Below are 19621 nucleotides of genomic sequence, written 5' to 3'. Positions count from 1 at the left end.
TTCTGTTGCTCCGGCGTAGGACACTAACCTTGTCCTCGGCCTCGCATTCCTGCTAACACACAGCTCCCTTCTGTCCGTTAGTGCAGAGGAAGCCACCCTCCTGTTTGCCTCAGCAAACCTATTGTCCATTGACTCACACGTCGTGCAAGGCAGAGCTATACCAGCGGCTGACGTTGTTGTGAAACGTGCGCTCTGCGATTTCATCTGACCACCAGATCGGTGGCTCGTAACTGGTCCAGCCTCAGAGTCCACCATTGTGGATTTTCAGGAATGGGAGGGGGAAGTAGGGGAAACAGCAGGAGCAGCTTGCGTCAGGCGTGGATTTTGGCAACAAACACAGTGTGAGGAGAAGAAAAGGGCTGAAAACAGCAACATGAGTTGGCATTGTTTTTTATCATTATGTCTCAAAAAGATTCAACAAAGGACACTTTCGGAAATCACAAAATGCAGGTTTAAAGTTTGTGATTGTGAAAAAGTCTGAACTAAGTTTGAATCCTGCATATAGTCAGTATCACACAGAGTCCATCATATTTTGTGTGTAATATTCAACGATTTTCCATATTCTCTCCATTTTTATTGATTCTTAAGCTCTGCAGTGTGCATGTGTGTGTGTATGTGTGTGTGCGTGCATGCACCCTTGCACCCTGAAGGTCCCATGGGCGTGTGTGAGAGACAGTGGTAATAATTACATCTCCATTTTGCTCCCTTGTTGACTCACCCAGTTTTGCAGAAAAGCCCCATTTAACAGTCTTTTCTGCTCTTTTCTGTCTCATTCTCTCTCTCTCTCTCTCTCTCTCTCTTCCTGCCTCGCTTTCTCTCTGTGTTTAACCTTTTCATTAGATTTTTTTTTCCCTAACTACCCTCTGCCTATGTCCAAATGTGTCTCCATTATTTGTAATAAGAAAACTGTTGTGGGAGTTTTTATGTTTTAAGTGTAGGTACAGTGTCAGTGCAGCGTAGGTGTGGGTAGGTCTGATCGGTGCCGAGAGTGGATATAGATGGGGGCGGATCTGGAAAACTTAACCTTTTGGAGGTGTAGCGGTCCTAATTCTCCAACATCTGTGATGGGAGAAATCCATTCCCAGTTAATATCCACTTTTTAACATTTAACCCTGTTTTAAATCAACTAGTGGAGTTTTTTTTCCAGCACAATGAAGTTTGATCGCTGATGTGTTTTTAAAAACACCAAAAGGTTTCGATGTCAGTTCCTCAAAATAAAAAGAAGACGAGTGTCTCTGTTGGCTCGCTGTTGCATTGTAGACCAGAATGCAGTGTTGCCACAAATGGCTCCTTTGTCAGTCGGATGTCTTTGGAGTGTGAAATACAATTTGAACAACTGGGGAAAAAACACACCACTGCTTTGTTGTCTCTCCACTCTCAGTTTTTCTCAACTAGGAGATAAAAAACTGAACGACACTATCGCTGTCCCTCTCTCCACCTACACGTGTACAGCACAGAGAGTGTAGTCTTGCTCCTAATCACAAAATAACATCACAAACTGATCATATCTAACAGTATAAGCCCCCTGTCCTGTCTCCCTGTCCAGTCCCCCTTTTCCACATTTCCAACATTCAAGTCAACTTTCTGCAAGGGGGCTTGCTTAACTTCAATCGCACAAGTTGTAACTACATCAAATTCTGTGTATTGATCATGGCATATTTTGTTATATGTATCTATTCATCTGTCTTCCACTCTTTCTTCTCTTTCCATTTGTCTCTGTGTTGCATCAGTTTGTGTTGCCTCTGTTTTTGCATTGCTTTTTAAGGTTCTTTTAAGGTTTTTATTAGATTGGATTGCAGGTTTATGTTAGCCAAAGAGCATGGCAATCTAGAAGTAATATAATAGTATAGTAGTAATATAGTAATAAGAATAGTAATAATTTATCTATCTATCTGTATGTATGTATGTGTTTTTTTTTTTTTTTTTTCTCAGGAAAGGAATAAGGAAGAAAATGAGGGGAAAAATGAAAGAGTCTCTTTGCGCTCTTTGTACTTAGCTGGTATAAATAACTTGCATTGAAATGAGAGCCATTTAAGTTTTTTCTGCATCACTTAACCAAACCAGATCTGGATTCTTACAAACGTTAATTAATTTCAAACGCAAGCCATGGGAAAGGGGACCGTGGAACATGAAATGAAACTCATTTTCAGTTTCATTTGGGCTACAGCAGTCGCAGAGCTGCTCTTCCTCCACAGTCCCCTGGCAGCATCCGGTCTCAAAGGCGATACCGGGGTGCAAAGAGGATATGAGATGTCAGGGCGTGGAAATGCTCTGACATCTCAATAATAAATCAGCTTGGAGGAGCATGCTTAGCTTGGTATGAAGTCAGCCAGTTCAGAAACAAGGTATGCTATATTAATGCATGTTGTTTTCAGGCAGAGCTATGGCTCCTCACACACACACACACACACACACACACACACACACACACACACACATACACATGCACCAGAAAACAGGAAAACAGCTTTTCCATTGCTACTGGGGCATTTTCAGAAAAAGTCATGTATAAATCCAACACCACACGCACACATTCTTGAATCAGCTGGCTACACCACACTGTACAGACTAGCAGAAGGTGTTAGTTAAGGACAAGTAAGGCAAAAAGTGCAGTCAGAGAGAGGATGAGAGAGTGAGAGAGAGAGAGAGAGAGCACATGTAACCATGTTCATCTGAGTTGATTTATTAGTGAAATATCAGAGGTCCCCCACTTTGTTTTACCATTTACGTCTGCAATTGAACAGCTTCATAGTCTTCATGCCGTTTTCTGTGCTCATATGAATGCGGGTCCAGCTGCATCCAGATTTCCAGGGGCACTTTGTACCCACTTAATCACATCCACATCACCAGTAATTTTCTCATTCAATCAACCCATCAATAAAACAGTAAGGATATTCTGCCTCTCTGTATTGGCTCTCACAATCCGAAGTAGATTTACTGGAAGGCAAGATTGAAAATTCCTACACAGATCAGCAAGAATCAATCTGGGGTTTGAATGTAGCCTCTGGGTTGCCAAATGCTCATCACTGCACTATAATGTGAATCCAATTTACTTACTGCTGTTGCTTCCACTCCGCACGCTTTTGCTTTTGGTAATTTCCATCTCTGTGCAGTCGCAGTTTGTGTCTGACTCATAACACAGAATAGCCTAGACTTTCCTGCCAGAAGAAAAATTACTTAAAAACCCTGCCATTATTATTTTTTTCCCAATGAATCAGAGTTGAGATGGAGCAGCTGACAGCACTGGCACTGACACCGGTGCAAACACTTTTCCACTGCCGGGCTTTGGCACGGGCCACGGGTCTTTGTGCACACAGTATATACACACAGTATATACATGTTAAAATTAAATCATTCATGTAATACATCATAATAACATTTTATTGCATTAAGAAATCTATAAAACATTGCATCATCCTTTTATGGTTTCTGTGATGATGATGATGATTTATGAACTTGGCCTGTTGGTCAGCTTAACCTCTAAAATAAAGAAAAAATAGCATTTTAAAGCTCATGTTCTGCAATCCTGTAACTTTCCATGGGTGAAATCCACCTTAAATGTGCACTAAGCAACTTTATCTGACCACTAGATGGCATAGAGAGAAACAACAAGTTTCACAAAGCCGCTCCTTGCCCCCTCCCTCTCTTTCTCTAAACGTCACAGCAGTATGGAGGCAGGCCTAAGACATAAATTAAACCAACCTAGTGTGTTTTGTTTATTACATTTCTTATCATCCCCTTTCTGACTCTGAGCGTGGCCTGTTCATCTTAGTGTCATCCTTTGCCTCGGTTGTTGTGTTCACTGGCTTCATGGGTTTCACCGTCGTGATTTGTCAGGGGCGGGAGGAGCTTGAATCCAGCACGAATTTTGGCAAAAACAATAACAAAATGCACTGGAGAGGAGATGGAGGAGGTTTGAAAACAGCAACATGAGATTGTGCTAATATATATCATTACTTCTCAGAGAGTCTCTACAAAGAACAATTAGTTTCAGGATTGTCATGGTTATGAAATCGCCAAGTGAAGATTTAATTTTGAATCTGCTTTGAAAACGGAGCAGCCAGCTGGGAGGGAAAAACAGAGAGTTACTGGATAGTTTTCAGGGAAAAGTTTGCATCAGAAGCTCAATTTTAATGCTCTTGTGCATTTTAAGGGGTCTATTTTTAAAATTCCAAGGAGGATTATTCAATAGAATTGTCACAGAACAACAGAGCTGTTTTAGGTGGGAGCAAATATCAAAACATCAGAACCATTAATATGGTAGGACAGCTTTATGCAGTTTATACAGCCTTTTTTTGGCAAATGGATTTGCATTTTTCCGTGCCATAGCCTAGATAGATGGAGAATTGTTTCATCAGTTTGAAACATTGCACATCACAGACACTGGAGACGAGTACACACTCAAAATCACACACTCAGGGAGTGTCAGCTGCAGGACAAGACACAGTCCTCTTCCAGTTAGATTAAATGCAGGAGAGAGAAACAACCAACACAGTGAACATGGTCTGATGTAGCCCACATGTAAATAAAAGTTACAGTTGTAAACACACCGTTTGCAGACTTGGACGAGATGGAAGCGCTTCTGAAGGGAGAGTTTGCACAGTTCCCTGTTGCAGTTTTTGCAGCCAGTGACTGTGGGACAGCAGGCCAAAGTGGCAGTTGTTTCCATGGAAGTGCCCAGAAGGCACAATGGGTATCATTAAAAGTGGAGGGAGAAAGGAATCCAAAAATAAATGTTAACTTTATCAGCATGCAGCGTGCAGATATCACCCTTGGTAATCACAAATTTATTTTTCTGAAATTCTAAAATTTTAAAAAAGTTTCAGTGTAGTAAAAATGTGATGGCAGTTGCCTAATGATTTAGGCACCAGCGTCCACTAGTAGCAAGATGTTACAGGTTTTGCATTAGAAATAGCTAAAATTATCTCATTAAGGCTTAAACTCAGCTCTAACTCTAGACTAGACTAAGGAACTCGGCGAGAAGAATTTTCTGAAATATTTCCTGTCAGAAAGGATTTCCATGTAACATTACATTACAGAGCAAACAGTCCTGCTTGTGTGCAAAGTCTTTGCAGGGTGGGTTTTCAAAGGAGCGCAGAGGCACACAGACAGGGCGGGTGCCGAGCGAAGCTGAAGGTTTAAAGTCTACGGGCTGTGTTGACCCAGGGAGGTGGACCGCAAATATGGTTGACCTTATCTAATGTCAGCTGAGAATGAAAAAGGCATTGTGTTACTTGTGTTTTTTTAGGTGGATCAAAGCCTCGTAATGACCAAGGAATGGATGACATGAGATACTTTTGCACATAGGAATGATTTAATGTCTACACTCAAGCTAACACTGGTCTAACACTGGTCTTCTTCTTACATGCAAGAGAATGAGATAAACTGCTGATAATATATCACAAAATAAACACTTACTTGGATGATACTTGACAACCTTAAATACATCGAAAAATTTAAATTCAAAATCAAAGCAAGGAGCCTGGGGAGCCTCTCCCTCAGAACGTTTTTAAATTCAGAGACATTATTTCCTGAATTCTGATAACTTTGGCTATTTAATAACAATGAAAAATATTTGTTAAGTTTACTTATATAGCCTTTCTTTATAAACGCATGTTTTGAAGGACTTTACAAGGTCTATGCTATTCTAATCATCAGGACTAGACTCATCATCACCTTCACAAACAACAGAGGCAGAATAATGGCAGAATGATGTCGTCATCCTCGCCCTGAATCATCTCCTGCAGCCAGAAGTGGTGAAAGTGCACATTTTCTTTACTCAGACAAAAGTACAGTTACTTGGGTAATGAAAGACTCTCATAAAAGTAGTGCTCCTTCTTCTTTACTCAAGTGCAAGTAAAATGTACAGGCTCTGAAATGTATCAGTATAAAAGTAAAAAAGTAGCCGCCTGAGGGACATTTATACAACCATTTTTTCGACAACCAGCTTTTCCTGTTTATTGCTGCTCCGAATCTGCTCTGCTGGCTGGTTCACATTTTTGCATGTCACTACTAGTTCTCCCTGTCACAGACGCCAATTTTTTTTTTTTTTTTTTTTTTTTCTTCCCCCCCAAGGATGGCAAAGTAATTTAAGTGGCCATTGTCTCCTATTGGTTAAGGCTTGTGTTCAGTATAAATCAGTTATGGCTAAGATTAAGAAAAGGCTGTAGAGAATGAATTAAAGAAATGAATTAGGTCTTGATGACTTCACCATCTTAGGGGAAAAAAAAAAAAATTCATCACGGACATCAAAATTCATTAGACCCCATTTCTCCATGGTCGAGTCTCCCTCTCTGGCCTGTTTTATCTTGTTATGTCTGTGGTGTGTGATTCGCACAGATAGATTCACCAAGGGATCGTCCTTTGTATATGTTATTGTCCCATCTGTTTAGGCTGACATCAGTCTTGATGCTGGGCAGACACGCAATGCTAAATAAAAATAATTCATAATTCCCCTCAAATGTATTAAAACTGAAGTAACGAGTCTGTTTTGAAAATGTAAGGAGAAGAAAGTGCAGGTATTTGTGTGAAAATGTAGGGAGTAAAAGTAAAAAGTTGTTAGAAAAATAAATAAGTAAAGTACAGATACCTAAAAAAATCTGCTTAAGTACAATAACAAAGTACAAATACTTTGTTACTTGCCACCTCTGCCTGCAGCGATATTTCCTTCACTTCATCTCGCATATGTGCAGCCATATTGTCTCTTTCTCTGTTTATCTGTCTGTCTTCCACCTCTTTCTCCTCCTGTGTGCCAGTCAGGCTCCCAGACAAAGGCTGAACTTTGTTGCTGTGTGATTTCTGCTGCCAGACTCCCAGAAGTCATGTCATTGGTATTCCCAGTCTGTCGCCGCTGTCCTGCCTCACCTCCCACTTCTCAGCACAACACAGTCTTCACACCATTTAAACTCGCTCCACTGCCTCTCATGACTTCTGTCTTTTGCTTCATTTTGTTTGGCACATCTCTCTGTCATTGGTTCTTTCTTTCTGTTCTGTCTTTCCTTCCTAAGCGTCAAGCAGCCACATCTCTCCTACCAAGTTACATAAAGTTACATCATCATTTAAGTAGTATTCCAGCCAATAACTCAGGTTTTGCGAAACACACATGCAGAGGAGCATATCTTAAGGAAGGAAAATTTTGGTCTGCAGGTCTTTTTTCAAAACATGAAAAGCAACTTTCAGATTTATTTCCCTTGCAGGCCTGTGATCTATTTCTGCAGCAGCTCAGGCTCGAGAGGTCTATGTACTTTACAAGTCCAGATTCAGATATTTATCAGCCTAAAATATTTGTGCATGTGCTTAGCCACTTACATCCAAGTAGATTGCTTCTGCATCATAGTATCTGTAAAAAAAATCTCTAAATGGCATGCAGCAAACTAATTTCGGCAACAAAATGACCAGTGAAATCTGCCAAAACTGAAGAAAGGCCGAAAAGGTCCAGTACACAGTATGCCAGAGAAAGAAATATGAGCATTGATGTTAGATCCGATATCATCAGATTAAACAAGAAAAAGGAGTAAAACCTCATACAGTCACCAGTAGATGAGGCAATAACCTCAGTGGGGATGGGATTCAAGAGCCAATAAGGGATATCAGATAAAACAATCTAATCATACTGATAAGCAAGTTCAGAAAGTTCAGTAAATCTCAGCTGGATCTTTAATTTTTGATCAGTCCTTTGTCTGCAAGTGATGCACATGAGACGGGGTGTTTCTCCTCTTTTTAGGCTGGGAGATTGATTCATCCAGCGTTGGGGGTAGTTTTGGGTGGGGCACAATAATTTGAAATATGTTGCTCCTGTTTCTGTCTAAGCCAAGAGCTTTTTCTCAGTATGCATTTTTGCGCTTCTTGTTTCTTCCATGACATGCTTTGCTTAATTCCAAAATGAAAGAAGACAAGGGCATATCACAGATAAAGATCCTTGAAGTCTGCTTGCCTGCTGAGGACACATCAGATGGTGATTTGACCGATGAGCAAGCATGAGGAGCCCTAAGATTCATGTCGAGATCTGCATCACGTCTGCAGCACCAGATCTACAAACTGCAAGCAAAACGAGCGTCTTAAATGACTGCATGCATGAAATGAAGCACGCGGTCCATCTCAGACTGTTAAGAAATGTCTTTGTTCCCACATTTGTGAGAAAGTTCAAAACTACTTGAGAAGAACGTTCTCCACAAGGTCACAAGGAGCAACTTTTAATAATCACCCAATCTCCAACCTCGCATCAAAGCAACTGTGGCTTGAAGGTCCAAGTCCAAGTCCTATAAAGTCCTTGAAGGACTCTATAGTGAAATAAACTTACATGCAGGCAGATACATAACCACGTACTACAGAGCAATACATGTACTAAATGCTATAATATTGAGCTTTTTCATTTAACCTTTAACTTAAACTTTCCAGGTATTGTCTCTTAAGGTGGGCGTTGTGAAGCCCTCTGAGATTGTAACAGTGATTAAAGACTTTACAGATAAACTCCACTAGACTTTTACAGACAGAATTGAATCTGGCAGAAGCTTAGCAGAAAGGCCGCTGAGAGCTTTTTTTCATGTCTGCTCGCTAAATGCTGCAGGTTAAGATTTTCCCTGAAGTGCCAACAAAAGGCAGCTTGACAGTTTCTCCAACCTCTTTTCCGACCTTGGGCGTTATCCAGGGATTTTTTCCAAAAAAATCCAGATCATTTTGACTGTCAGGGGCACCCGCCCCAGCCCATCGGGTGAGAGGAGCTTGGCTGTGTGGTTTAGAGCAGGTGAAGCCATATAATTACAGTTGTGTGATTGGAAAAGCACAGTGACAGTAAAGCTCCATTAGATAGTCTAGATTTCCCCCTACTGGCCGTGAAAGGAAGTACACTTTGAACTAATGTACTGGCTGGACAAAACTTCACTCAGTGGTGTCTTGTTTTTAGTCAATAAGGACATCACCTTTTGACCGGGGCAAAACAAAAAACCTTCAATGGGTACTAGTTCAGCCTATGTACCATTTACAGTTATTGTACTGCAAAGTTACTAATATTTTAGTGCTTATTCTGGCAATATGACTTAATATTTCTTGGGTGAAAGAGAATTAAAATACCTGCTTTGACATGCAGCTAAAAGGAGCAATGTAACTATCCAGAGAGCATCATAATGGTTGATTATTGATGGTAAGTTTGATTTATCATGCCGTTATCTTTGATATTCTCAAACCTCTATCTTCTAAACTCATCCACGTTCATTTCATGTACGGTTTAGGGTTCATTTCAGCTGCCAGTGTACCAGCAGCCAACTGATTACTCTCCTTAAAGCCACAGTCATGGCTTTACATGAACCAAATATTCTCGGATGCCATGGTTCACCGAGATGAAAATGACCTATTGTTATGCAGGCAAATGATGTTACCCATAACTAGCTTGACCAGCGGATTCTGTTCCACAATGCCACGTAAACACACACATGTGCAATCGCACAAACACGTGCACACCCTCGACACACAACACCAGCCACTGAACAATGTCCCATTGTTAGCCAATGCCTTTCTGAAAAGGTCATTTGGGTGCTGTGACTATGCATAAGCCTACATGTTCTTTGGGCAACATAATATTGAATATTCAAAACTTGACCTTTACAGCCTATGAGTTCAAAATCTGAGATGGAGCTTTCTGGAGCACACATTTAAAGTCCACCAAAACACAAAACATGTGACTGGGAACTGAAGTTCAGTCAGCAAATTGGCATACAGTTCCACTTGCAAGTGGAGGATTATATGGGCCCTCGAAGGCTGAGGACATAAAGACTGAGTCAGTATTTCTGAATGTGCTGTGCACATTTTATTAACCTCTTTTATGTTTCTGAATCCAGTTATTATTGAATCCAGTACTGCTCATGAAGGAGTGCTGAGCTGAGATGGCAACAGTTGAGCTAAATGAAGATGTACAAGTTTGAACATGAATGTCTCATTTTGCATCACGATAAAGTAATTTTGTTATGTGAAACTTGATATGTTTGTGTTATGAATCAGAATCAATGCAAAATGTCACTGCATTTTGAATACAAGCCTAAGGACAGCTTACTTTATTCACACTCAAAAAGTACATGCAAATCAAGTGCTGGTCTGGTTTGAGGTCTGTGTGGGATATCTCACAGCGTGCACAGCTGAGGCCATCGTGCTTTTAACAGCGGCTAAAAATGATTGTGATTGTCTGTGAACGGTGATCATTTTCTTGTTAGTCTCATGGACGTCTAGACAGTGTAAAATTACATCCCCTGCATCCTCCATGTAAGCAGCGTTGTAAATCTTTGAGCGCTCTGTCAGCCTGCTGCTATTAATAGTCAACACAGGCCTATAATTTATCTGATAGTCAGGCTGCAGCAGGAGCCGAGCAACCAGCTGGTTTAACCCCGATCCCAGTGAGGTGGCTTTTACAACCAATCCTACAGTGAATGCACACTACAAAACATCACCACCTGCTGTTTCCATGAACTAGACAGGCTTCATAAGTGTAGATTATGATAACATTTATGATCCCTTATTGAGTTGACATATTGAATCTGTCTTTGTATCGTTCCACCAGCTGGAAAACAAAGGCTCAGGTAAAGGGGAAGAGATGGGCCAGAGGAAGATTTGTAAGCTCTGAGACAGTTGAGACATGCATTGTGCAAAACAGGGTTAAAACTCGGTATCAGGAAGGTGTCATAATAAGATGACAAGTGATATTTTGCGCATGTGATGAGACAATGGAGTGTTATTTTCAGTGTGCAGATTTTTAAAATGAACCTATGTGAAAATACATCATAGAAATCAGTATAACCAACTGTGCTACAAGCGTACTGTGTAACAGAGGGCACCTACATTAAAACGCATTTAATTTCAGATGTACAGAATGTTATTTGTGCCTACAGATGTGCGTAAGACTAAAGGAATAACAATTCATGGCATCGATGCACTGATTATGAATCGCTCTGACTTTGGCCTGAGATACTTTGAATCAGTGATTCTTAAAAAACACGGCTTAATATTTTTATGGTCTAATTTAATACTTTTAAATGCAACTGTTTTGTCAGTTATGTTTGTAAATAATTTTGTATGATTAAAAAAAAGAAAAGAAGAAAGAAAAAGCATAGTCTGACATTATTACGTTGTGAAAGTCAAGTAAGAAAGTCAAAAAGCTTCCACACACACAAAAAGCTCTGCATATTTACTTAATGTTTCAGTTAAGACATTTAGAATACACAATAAAAGCACAGTCTTACGTCCTCTCTCTAAATTTGGATGAGCATCCACACAGCAATAACAAGTTATAACACAGTTTTCATACATTAATGCAGATAGTAAGCATGGCTGACTTTTGAAGAGTAGATGAAGTATTCTAAGCAAGACAGCAAGATCTGAGGTTTAACAGAATAGATGCAGGGCAGCAGTAACCTGATCTTACCACATTCTGAGCCTGCATTGATGTATGAAAACTGTCATAACCTCATTTATCTTCATTAATGATTGATAAAGTGTTTACAGCCTAATTCATGACCTCATTATAAACCCTTCATAAACACTCCATATAAACACAGCAGACTGTGCAGCAGCCCCACAGGCCTCACCTTCTAGAGCACACAGGTTAGGAACAGCATCATTTTTTTTCACTGGCACACCAAACAACAGACTAATTTATAGCACCGCTAGATATCAGTCTGTTTGCATCATTATAAGTACACATATTGGTCAGGTTCATTATTCAAAGCATGACTGGCACCACACACTCAGTGGCCACTTTATCAGGTCCACCTGCACAGTCTAATACAATCCAATCCAGCTGTTCCACCATAAAGTTTCCTTTTCTGATGCCTATATTTCCTTTCCTGATGCCTATAATGCTCAGGTTTTCTTTTTGTCACAGTAATAGAGGTGTTCATTCAATTCTGTGTTTGGCATTGAGCTCATAGTTGGTGCTGCTGTACTGGATTGCATTTCTTTGAGAGGTGTTTCCACTATTCTGTCCCCCTCTTTGTATAGAAATAGGAAGGACAAAAAAATTAGAAACACCTCTCAGTATAATATAGTCCAGTACAAGACCTCTGCAAACTACAACCTCAATAATAAACATAGAATTAAGTTTACATTCTCCACAATGTAAGCAATTGATGCTGGATGCTGCATTAGATTGCCCAGGTTGACCTAATAAAGTGGACACTGAGTGTGATTATGAAGCTCTGAAATCCAGTAAGCTTCCTGTTTCATGTATGTACATGTGGTTGGGTGTCCTCTACAACACTCTCCTAACCCAAACTTCACCCCGGGTAGTGGGAACAAAAGCAAACAATGTCAAAGTGTTTGCTCCTGTCTTATCAAACAGTGCCCTGTTGACTCAGAGGTGAGAATCCCTCATTGACTTTGTTCATGTATCCCTCTAATCCTATCAATATCTCATTCAGAGAGTCCTAACCAAGACAAAGAGCTTAGCACTCACCTCTTGCAGTTGGCTTAGCGCTTTCACTTGCAGGTCAAAGGTCACTAATCATCTTTGCTACTCTGGGAGCCACCGGGATGTGACTGACAGGAACACATGGAGAATTTTTTTTTGTATCTCTGGGTATCGAGAGTTAGCCAGGCAAGGCAGACGGACATTCTCCCGGTCCCTGTGGGGATGCTGTGTGCATTGGTGTGTGTGTGTGTATATATATATATATATCTATATATATATATGTGTGTGTGTGTGTGTGTGTGTGTTGGTGTTTTTATGTGTGTGTTTAGGTGTATGGGCACAAATATGTGGGTGTGCATACGATGTCATTTGTCAGCACATGTACACATTACTTTGTGTGCATATATTCAGATGTGCGTATGTGTGCAGTCATTAGTGTGTAGGTGTGTGTGCACTCCTGTTTCTCAATATGTGTGTGTGTGTGTGTGTGTGTGTATGTGATGTACTGTAGCTCAGGTCTGGCTGCGCTCCATGTTTGAGGACTAATGGAGTGCTAATGTCCCTGGCGTGTCCTTGTTTACTGAACAGCTAAATACAGGAGCAGAGGAAGAGAGCCTGCCCCTACTTAAACATGGCACAGCCTCCACTCTGAGATCGCACTATTCTCATAACATTTCAGGCCTTTGCTACCTATATGGCACGGAGCTGTAAACAGTGTTCGCCGGCTGTTAACGCAGTCTCATTTTGAACACCTGCCATTTACTGTAACAACTTTCACCTGTTGTTACGCATTGCGCACCTGTTTTCCCAGATTCAAATGATTTTTAATAACAAAACTGGGAATCATTAGTGCAGCCTTTGGTGTAATTGCGAGCCTGTGTGTTAATTTAGCCATTTACAACTGAGTGCTTGACTAGGGCTGAGCGATGTAATCTAATTTTATATCGACACTAGATATCATCTTGGATTGTGGATATCATAATATTGTGATAGGACATAAGTGTTGTCCTTTCCTGGTTTTAAAAGTTTCATTACAGTAAAAGTATGCAGTTTTCAGAACTTATTAGACTGTTCTAGTATTTAGCTCTTATCTGCTCGGTCCTAATATCCACTTTACTAATGATTGTATATTACTGTATAAAATCGTGAAATCTTGAAAGCACCAGTATTATGGTCATGACATTGAGGTATTCGGTCAAAGATTAATTGATTTTGCCCACATGGAGCATCCCTAAGTTATTATTGATCTGCAGCCATATTTTTAAGGTATGCCGTATATGGAAAAAATCTTTGTTTATAGACTTCTACCTTTATTGTGTACTTATTCTCCTTTGCATTCACCCCAGCCATTATCCATTTTGTGGATGCAGTTTTGCTTTAATAAAATTATCACAATTCAGTACATGAAGTGGAACAGGTTGGAGAGTGTATAAGATAAAAAAAAACAAAAAAACAAAACAAAAACAAAATGTGCTTGCTATCAATAGTGCTATAAATTAGAACAAAAGCAAGGATTGCTTCCAGCCAGAAATCTATTTCGTGCTGGAGGTGTTTGTGACATTTAGCACTAGTGAGAGCAAGCACATTTTTTTGTTTTATTTTGTGCAAATAGAAGAAACCCATAGCTTTTTCACAACCACAATAAACTTTTAGCACTGTGTATTGTTGTGTGCAGTTCCCCTGTGCATCTGTACTCAAGGTAACATGTTTTTGTCTTTGTTGTGTCGTCCCTCAGTGAGTGAAGGCAGGAACCTGATTCCCATGGACCCCAACGGCCTGTCTGATCCTTATGTCAAGCTCAAGCTCATACCAGACCCCAAAAATGAGACCAAGCAGAAGACCAAAACCATCCGCTCCAGTCTCAACCCCACCTGGAATGAGACCTTTACTTTGTGAGTGAATTAGCTGCTGTCGCCCATACTACTCCACAGTGCAGTTGGTCCACCCAGTATTTTTTATTCACTGTAACGCAACGTAACATTTTACTATATGAGAAGATGATTTAACAAGCAAACAGTTGCTGTTACTCACTATTGTTTGTTTAGCCTATCAGAGAATAGCTGAAGAGTCAGTCAAACAGGAGCGGGAAAAATAAAAACTGAAGTTGTGTTCTGATTGGATTGCTCTATTCTTATTGGCAAAATCAGCTTTTAATCCCCATCAAAACTATCTGTTTGACTCAGGAGAAATCCATATGTAGACTTATTTATGCATAGAAAATACTTCACACTTTCATGATGTAAAGACAATAAAAATCATTCTAATGTAAAATGACACATTTTACCATCTCTTTAAGTATTGTTGTGTTTGAGCTGGTGTAAATAACATGTAAACATGTGTCATATGTGTGCCGCACAGCAAGCTGAAGCCAACAGACAAGGACCGCAGGCTGTCGGTGGAGGTGTGGGACTGGGACCGGACCACCAGGAATGACTTCATGGGGTCCCTTTCCTTCGGTGTGTCGGAGCTCATGAAGGCTCCTGTCTGCGGCTGGTAAAACTCACTTCCTTACTCACTGTCGGTGAACAGAACCATGAACCGAATGTACTCACTGACCCTTGAGTATTGTTTGAGATTATAGAGTGGGTTATTAACTATCACCACCAGCACCACTCTCTATAGTATTAATGCAAAAATCAGTTAGAGGCTCTCCAGTGATTTTAATGCAGCTAAGATGGTGTAGGCATGGTTAGGAATATGCCTTGCGCCTCTCATGGCTTATTGCTTTTATTAAACAATGGTAGATATACCATTGAATTATGCAAAAAGCAATGCAAATGTTCAATACATATTTTATTTTTAATGAAAAATCATTAAATAATAGTAATTCTTACTCTGCCACCAAGGAATATAGCTCCCCTCATAAATGGTGATTTTTTTTAGTGCATTAATGTTGAAATACATAAGTAATATTGAACTGTTATGTTGGCTGTTTTTTTTTTTATGGCATATCATCATTATTTAAATAAGGTGTTAACACTACCTGATATTTTATGACACTTTCAAATGCAAGTCTAAAACTATTTGTTTTATGAAATGATTAAACAATAAGATTATAATGTAATAATAATGGTGCAGTAGTGCTACTAGTACCAGCAGTGATTGTGACTACAGACAAACAAAACAGTTAATTATCAGCAGTTTTGTAACTTAATTGCTATTGCCTCTTTGCACCCATGCCAGCAAAAATTATAAATCACAACTCACAGCTTCGGTTCCCACCTCGCCCCAGCCTTTGAAATAAACATTTGGTCAAGTTACAGTCCAGACTTTATTCAGTGGCTGTCCTTGCGCTGATCGATGGTTGCCTGGAACCGGAGCAGCAGTGGGTTTGTCCCAAGGGTGCAAAAGTTTTCCATTTGTCATTTATTTAAACGACAGTCCGACCCAGGTCCACCGTGTGTGCCATGACTTGTGTCAGCAGCAGCGACGGTGACAAATTCACCGGAGCCATTGTGACTATTTGTTAATAATGAGCTGCATCTCCTGGAAAACTGGGTATAAATCAGTGGATGGGAAAGACAAGATGGAGGGGAAAGAGGAAGGGAAGGTAGCACAATAATTGAGCATAATTTTTCATGTCAGTGGTCAACAGTCATCTCTATCTCTATCCATCTCCATCTCGTTTTCTCCCTCCCCTCCATCCCCACCCCTTCTTGCTGTCTGTTTTCCTAGGTATAAGATGTTGTGCCAGGAGGAGGGGGAGTACTACAACGTGCCCATCCCAGAGGAAGATGATGGCAATGAAGAACTGAGACAGAAATTTGAGGTGAGAATCAAACATCACTGTGCTCTTCTACTGTCTCATATTTATAAGACGGAGCCACAAACTGCTGTACGTCTTCAGTGTCTCAATTCTGAAACTTTTGGTCCTCTTTCTTTTAGCTCAATAATATGGAGTTTATTTTGTATGTTTATTAAAACCTGAAAATAAATAGGATTGTAGACCAAAATGTTTTAGTTTATTGTGTAATTTTCTGAAATGGCAAATTTGAAAAATGCATAAATAACTGTGAAATGTTGGAACTCATTTTCTAAGCTTCTTCAAATGCCAATAAAACTGGGATTGCAAAGCAAGACGTTCAATCATCTGATGCTAATCTTTTTTTTTTTTTTTTCTTCTGTATAGCCTTAACATTTCACATTAGCTTTTGCAATTCTCCATTTTACCCCCGTTCTGTTTACGACTCTCGATTTGTCTTTTGCATGTCTTCTTTTTTCTTCTTTCCTGAACAATAAATGTACAAAATAAACTCCATACAATGAAAGTACTTTTTCCCTCTTGTCCACATTTGATTATGTCAGAAAGTCTTGTGACAGGTAATGTGTGAGAAAAGTCCTGGTATATTGATGATTTGAGCCATCATCGGTGATGATATGGTGAATCTATTATTAGCACATTTTTCATGCTCGGGTTGGTAACTAGAACCACTTATCATGCTAAGCCCTTGAAACCTGGCAACGTCTTTCCTACTCGGTGCAACCTCATTAATCCCGTTTAATTAAGTCCTGACAACTCCTTTCATCCACTCTAGATGGATCTGTTTGCTTATGAGCCGGATGAGCTGTCTTCAGCTCTAAAACAACCACATCCAACAGCATCTGGAAATAATATATGAACTGTGTCCATGGCTATAATGCTGGTAAATTAAAAGTGACAGTGTGACGGCTGCATCTTTCACAGACCTCCTCCGTTTAGAGGTTGTGCCCACTGCCAGCTTTCTCCCCCATGTGAAATCTGCAAGCAGGGTTTTGTTCTAACATCAGAGAGATTCCAGCCAGGTGCTGAATTAAAGCAGGACGTCACAGTTTCTGATAGCATCTTTGAAATGGAAGCGCACCGGTGTCTTATGATCTACAGAGGCATTTTCATCCCGGAGGGCTTTTTTCATTGTTGCATTATTTAAAGATTTGGTTATTTGACACAAGGCCAGAGGTGGACAGATTGCTTGGATGCCCAAGGTTTTGTCTTTTTTAATTTAGGATTTAATTATCCACATATTCACAATCTTTGAATGTACCTTTGTGCTTGTTTGATTTTTTTTTTTTTTTTTTTTTTTTAATATTTAAAAAGATTGAAAGTGCATAACAGTTTTTTTTTTTTTTTTTCCAGCTGGTGCGTCAAACCTTTGATGCTCACAAAGTTCACAAACTAGATATTTCATTTTTCATTTCACTGGCTCTTGTCCAAACATTAGGTTGCTTTGTTGTAGTGTAAAGCTTGTCTTTTTCTTTTTTTTTTATTGCTTTTCAGAATTTAATAGTCTCTTTTATGATGTTGCCCAAAAAAAGCCAGTGATGTTAACCTAAAGTTGAGTTTTTTGTTGTTAACAAACTTTATGTCAAGCAGTGGCTTTCACTGCAAGCAGCTTGGCTGATGTGTCGCTGTCTGCGTAAGGTTGTGTGAAAACCGTGAAGCGCTACAAAGAATGCATTTTTCACTGCTTTGGTATTTCCTTTAAAATCTTAAATAATGTTGCATCACTTTGATGAGCTACCTCAACTAGCAAGTAAGTGCTAAATTGGTAACACTAGGCAAAAAAGACCAAAAAAACTCAATTACTGCTGAGCTTAGGATCAACCCCAACAATGGAGGCATTCTCCAAACATTTTTGAGACATTCATTGTTCCTTTAGTCTTTCAAATAAATGTTATAGAGACGGGAAGCTTTGAATGGAAGCTTTGAATGACTGTTTGGCTACTTGCCAAGCAGGAAAACTATTCATAAAATGAAATCACATCGTTGGGGGAAACAAAGAACCGTGAAAATTGGATTGGCTTTTGTCATTTGATGACCACAAAAACAAACCAGAGTCGACCTGTCTTGACAAACAGGGTTGTTGACCGCTGACACATGAGCCAAGTTTTCCTGGTTGCTTAGGTTTACAGGAAATAAATGGGCTTACAGTAACTTGTTGATTGTGTTGCTCACATTGTGATCACACAATATTTGCAAATTAATAGACCTGCGGCGTCTGTGTGCTTTCAAATATCTTAATAAGGATTGAGAGCATACAGGCACTGAGGTGAGAACTGTCTCACGCCTGGATGATGACCTGAATTTCCTCTTGATGACCACATTGCCTTGCTGATAGTGCTTTGCTAAAAAAGAGCCTTATTTAAAGAGTATTTTAATGTCTAAAACCGGAAACGGTCCACAAACTTTCACCTCTTTTTCATTTCAAGTAACACACGCACACTTATAGACTCTTCACAGTCTTTTTTGGGGGGGAGGTCACTGATGAGACACGACCGCAAGCTCTTTACCTCCGTCCAATTTACAACATCAATGCGTCTAGCCCGCTGTGCGAGTGAGGTGGCTCTCTGTGTGGCCCCCTCATTGTCTGCGACAGAGTTCACCTTCTGAGTGTTTACCGGGTCTCTGGAAGAGAGGTTTTTTAAGGTTATCGTTAATGGCATTTTCTGCTTCACATAGTGGGGAGGACGAGAAAGAGCACAAGGGCACGATGTGAGGAAGGTCAGGATTCAGCTTCAGACTCACAACAACAATGCAAGTTTGTTGGGTGTTTCATACCCTGCAGTTTTTCACAGATGATAACTGAAATAGTCTTATTACACCATGTAAATATTTATATAACTCCAGTGTCTTTTAAGTCAACTCACAAGACCCCAATGAGGATTTTATTCATGTTTAGTCATATTCACTAGGGTCATATCCAAGACTTTAAAATTTCAATTTTCATAACTCATAGTACCTCAGGTTTTCTTAAACAAGTGAGAAGAATCTGGCCAACAGGAGAGGTAACCTGACTTGTCTCCAAAGCTGACCAACTTTTCTCAAGTGTCATTTTCTTGATACCAAGTGGGCTGATCTGCCTTATCATTCACTGTTTCAACACATTTATACTCTTTACAGTGGACAGGGCTCCGTGTACACAGCCAGTGTTTGCAATCAGATGCTGGTTGGTCACAGGAACATCTCAATGAGGACAAAAATTAACCATCTGTATGTGTGTGCGTTGTGTGTGTTATTGGGAGGCTCCCAATAAAGTTACAGTAAAGTTATTTCAGTGTACGGTGGTTAAGGTTTGCCTTCATATATATACTTGTTCCCTGAAACATTACTGAAATAAGTAAAACTGTTTGGAACAGGTTGGATTATCTCATACTATAACAACAACAACAACAACAATAATAGTAATGATAACAATAGAGGACATTAATATAGCACTTATCACAACCCGCATCACAAAGTGATCTACAACAAAC

General features: G+C 39.9%; 1 protein-coding gene across 2 annotated transcripts in view; it reads left to right on the top strand.

Moving 5' to 3' along the window:
* Window positions 1-19621, top strand: part of prkcaa (protein kinase C, alpha, a) — a 213788-nt gene that overhangs the window by 124397 nt on the left and 69770 nt on the right. For both annotated transcript variants that reach the window (XM_030061000.1, XM_030061008.1), the window contains 3 exons: window positions 14127-14283; window positions 14750-14884; window positions 16067-16160. In XM_030061000.1, the coding sequence (XP_029916860.1) occupies window positions 14127-14283; window positions 14750-14884; window positions 16067-16160 (386 nt within the window). The remainder of the gene's footprint in view (window positions 1-14126; window positions 14284-14749; window positions 14885-16066; window positions 16161-19621) is intronic.

The sequence above is a fragment of the Myripristis murdjan genome, chromosome 1 (assembly GCF_902150065.1).
Source record: "Myripristis murdjan chromosome 1, fMyrMur1.1, whole genome shotgun sequence".
NCBI lineage: Eukaryota > Metazoa > Chordata > Actinopteri > Holocentriformes > Holocentridae > Myripristis > Myripristis murdjan.
This window is presented reverse-complemented; position numbering and strand designations above follow the sequence as displayed.